We start from the raw sequence: 4,537 nt of genomic DNA, 5'->3' as shown, positions 1-4,537 counted from the left end.
TACGTGTTTCCAGTTAAATTGTTGTGAAACACAAAAGGTCCGATCAACCTGCTCCCAAGCACACCACACCATACATTCACAGAAAATCTCTTTTGGAATTTCGTTTCCATTATCTCATGTGGATTATTGTGGGACCACGTATGAATATTTCGCAAATTATTTACACCGTCCCGGGTAAACGACGCCTTATCCTCCCTTTCCGACTGCACAGGAACACTCGGAAGAGAACCAGTCTCACGCAATGTCTTGTGAATTCGCGTAAATACACGTCGAGATGGAATCCTTCGATCGGGAAAACGCCTTTGGTACTCTTCAACAGCAGCACGTGCATTGCCACCGCAAAATCCATACACAAAATTCAACATGTGAAAACACAAAAGGGATTTCAGCAACTCATCACACAACTAATTTACCACACATTCACGACCCCGCCGCAACGTAATCTGTAGGCTCTGTAGGAGCTTACGGTTGTGTGACTCACAACACTCAAGAACAAACAGATAAGGGTCTCAGCTGAGAGCTATAATGCGTGGACCAGCCAGAAGACCACACTTTTCTCGCGCCATTATCTCCGTAACGTTCAACTTTGGACATAGGTGTTTTGGGTTATATCGGTATACTTTAACATAAGGAACACCCTCCCGAAGTTTGGTCCATTCCTCCTGGGACATCCTGTATATATATATTTTTTTTCTTTCCTTGGCACTACAGCCCCAGCGGGCCTAGGCCTACCTCCATGAACTTCTCCGTTCACTTCGGCTTTTCTAGATCTTACACACTCGGTAGGACTCCTTGGACGGGTGATCAGCTCGTCTCAAGGCCTCTACCTGTACACAAACATAGAAAAACGCGCACAACCACAAACTAAACATCCAAGCCCTGAGTGAGATTCGGACCCACGATCCCGGTTTCCAAGCGAGAGAAGACAGTACATGCCTTAGACCGCTCGGCTACTGTGATCGGCATCGATTATATTAATGGACAAAATTATTATATAGGAACCCACATACAAATTTACACTCAATAGTTAAATTTGTAGAATTTATCGCCTGGTGACTGCTTCATGAAAAGCCGAAATATAGAGTGACATTCTATTCTAATCCTAAGTAAAAGCACAGTTAAAATGATAATAATGCGAACGAACAGTCTGGTATCGACGGTAAAAGCCATTATACGCGTATATATAAACAAATTCTGGGCAACGACTCGGTATACAAGTTATTTCATCGTACCTGAGGAAACTCTGGGATAAAAAGATTGGTTTTTGGAGGGTCAACATGAATTCAGGTCGGGATATTCATATGAAAGTCAAGTAATCACGGTTTTCAGGACATCGCAGACTCACTCGATAACAAGAGGTAGGATGGACGCTATTATAATAGATTTTCCTAAGGCCTTCAATTTAGTTCTCCATGATCGGCTGCTTACGAAAATTGAGGACTCAGGAGTGGACTCGAAGGTAGTTGTATGGATAAGGGCATTCCTTTTGGGCCGTAAACAGAGAGTCAGAGTAGGAGGGCAATTACCAAGGAAGTCAGAGTAACGTCAGGAGTACCGCAAGGAAGTGCACTGGGTCCGCACCTGTTTCTCGCGTACGTAAACAGAGAGTCAGAGGAGGAGGACAATTACTGGAGGAAGTCAGAGTAACGTCAGGAGTACCGCAAGGAAGTGCACTGGGTCCACTGCTGTTCCTTGCGTACGTACACAGAGTAGGAGGGAAATTACCGGAGGAAGTCTGAGTAACGCCAGGAATACCACAAAGAAGTGCACTGGGTCCGCACCTGTTTCTCGCGTACGTAAACAGAGAGTCAGAGTAGGAGGGCAATTACCGGAGGAAGTCAGAGTAACGCCAGGAGTACCACAAAGAAGTGCACTGGGTCCACTGCTGTTCCTCGCGTACGTAAACAGAGAGTCAGAGTAGGAGGGCAATTACCGGAGGAAGTCAGAGTAACGTCAGGAGTACCGCAAGGGAGTGCACTGGGTCCACTGCTGTTCCTCGCGTACGTAAACAGAGAGTCAGAGTAGGAGGGCAATTACCGGAAGAAGTCAGAGTAACGCCAGGAGTACCACAAAGAAGTGTACTGAGTCCGCACCTGTTCCTCGCGTACGTAAATGATATTTGGAGAAATACTGATTCAACTATTAGACTTCTCGCAAATGACTGTATAATATATAGGAAAATTATAAACAATAAATGTATTGAAAATTTGCAGATATTTTGCAGCACAGGCTGGGGTAGTGGGCTGTTGAAAATGCGATGGTAATTAATTCAGCTAAAAGCGAGGCAGTTTCTTTCACGAGAGCCCGTGTGACGGAACCATTACATTATTCATTATGGAATAGTAATTCCGGAAGAGAGCGATTGTAAATACTTCTGTATAATTTTACGTAGCGATTTAATTTGGGCTGATCAAGTTAATTACACGGTAAAAAAAAGCTTGCAAGGCACTTCAACAATGTTCAATAAACCCAATGACCAATCCAAACCCCTTGTACTGTCAATCGCGTGAAAATGTTCTCTGGTAACGTAGGGGCTTCTTGGGTGTGTGGCTGTAGCTCTGAATATCAGGATTTTGATTAAACTCCGCTCACAGCAGAAAATTTATTCTTAAGATAGTAATATAAAATTAGGGCAATGCTAACTTTGTGTTTACTTTTCTTACCATTCTCAAGCTTAATCGTCACGAATGGGTCTGTACTGAAGGATGTGGCATGGAATGAAAATCCGTTCTCAAATAGCAGAAATTCGCGCGTCTTAGAGAAAAGAATTAGCTTGGAAGTAATGTTTCATTACACTCGAAATATTTTTCCCTCAGGTAAATATTTAGAGAGTTCTGCTATAGCTGGACACAGGAGCGCGTGTAGGTCTTCGTAAAATATACCAGTTGCAACTGCTCATATTTAGCCGACACTGGAATACGTTGATCAATTTCATTTGAACTCATTGCTAATCAATTTAATAAAGCTTCCTTCAGCGGTTCTCGGATGATTGAATAAGAGCAGACAGTCCAATCAGGGAGAAACTAATTGGAGCATTTTTATAAATTATCAATTCAAAGGCTCCAAAAAATGGGTTAATATATACCTTACAGAAAAGAAGAGGATACATAAACCATTATGAAGAGTTAGATCTCTGGGATATACGGCCGTGTAGTCCGTTGGAAGTAAACCGATGTTTCGGAAGAACATGTAGCTTTCATTTTTTGGATAGAAGAACAAGCTTAGCAAGAGACCAGCATGAAGCAGGTGGTAAGCATAGTTTTCTTCATGGTGATTTCTTCACTGATTTATTTTTTGACCCTGCAGGTGGAGGAGAATTATTTTTCCGAAACGTTGTTGACATTTAACGGAATACACGGATTTATGTCCCAGAAGATATAACTACCTCTACTGAGAGCCTCAAAGCCTTCAGACTGCTATGATACACTTACCTATGATCTGATAATGCCTATTTCGAATAGGCATTGCGAGGAGTGATCTGATGTTGCCCCCAGACCCCTTCTCCACCTCCAGACATTCCGCTACGTTCAGCACGTCTCCGGATTCTGCCACGCGCTCAGCCAATCCCAGCATGTAACGCGATGCTGTGCTGTTCTCCACTGGACTGAACACAAACGAACACAGACAGGCATTGGGCGCTGGCCTTGACAACAAGACGCACAACACTTACTCCTACATATTTCTAAGGATGTATCGGAGATACTTAAAGATGGTAAAAAATGCATAGAAACTGCGTAGATCATTCGTTGTTTTATTTTGCAATCCATCGGAAATTTTGGACTCAATTCACTAACCCGTTCAAACGTTACTGCAGTTTGTTTTTAATTCTTATTAAATTCACACGTGATCTTATGGAAGATCGTCACCTCGTGTATTATAGTAGGTGAAAAACATGTAAAAATGGTACCATGAGTTTTAAAAATTGCTACACTTATAATTTCAGCCTTTATGAATAATGTTACAAAATTACATTTATATTCACTACACCCTTCAGGTGGCATGAATAATAATGTACTGAAACTTTTACTTTTACTAGATTTGTAAAACATTCACTGTAGAATTGTGGCGACTTTGGAAAGAGTTACGAAGTGGCATAGCAGAAACTATAGCGAGTTTTCAGTTGAGTGAGCCTTTTCTCATATGTACTTTTAGTCACTGTTCTTCCTTCCAAACGATAAGTTGCTTTTGACGTCGTGATACATAAAAAACACACTGTAACAAAGAGAAATATAGCTACGATTAACCTACAACGCCTCAAGTAAAGCTTCAATTGTGGCGTTGGTCCGCTCATGTGGGGACACTGAACCGCACAAGGCAGCCAACTTATGGAAAACTATAGTGTTGTCAAGTTTAATTCTTCTCACAATGTATTTCAGTAATCGAGATGAATAAAATTAAATTAATAGTTTTCATACATGTAATAAATAACAATTTTATTTATATTTAAACGTGATTTACAAATTTTGTAAAAATAATTAAATTTCAATTCATAATTTATTTAAACCGTCTTGTAGTGCATACACTCATTTATCTCCTT

The 4,537-nt window shown here is 41.2% G+C and overlaps 1 protein-coding gene across 1 annotated transcript in view; it reads right to left on the bottom strand.

Moving 5' to 3' along the window:
- LOC111871721 (dual 3',5'-cyclic-AMP and -GMP phosphodiesterase 11A) overlaps window positions 1-3,643 on the bottom strand; it is a gene marked incomplete at its 5' end in the record, with an annotated part of 50,814 nt that extends 47,171 nt beyond the window's left edge. Inside the window, one exon of the mRNA XM_023865013.2 lies at window positions 3,432-3,643. Within this exon, the coding sequence (XP_023720781.1) occupies window positions 3,432-3,643 (212 nt within the window). The remainder of the gene's footprint in view (window positions 1-3,431) is intronic.
- Window positions 3,644-4,537: the final 894 nt, after the last annotated feature.

This window comes from Cryptotermes secundus, unplaced genomic scaffold, assembly GCF_002891405.2.
Source record: "Cryptotermes secundus unplaced genomic scaffold, Csec_1.0 scaffold514, whole genome shotgun sequence".
NCBI classification, from domain to species: domain Eukaryota; kingdom Metazoa; phylum Arthropoda; class Insecta; order Blattodea; family Kalotermitidae; genus Cryptotermes; species Cryptotermes secundus.
This window is presented reverse-complemented; position numbering and strand designations above follow the sequence as displayed.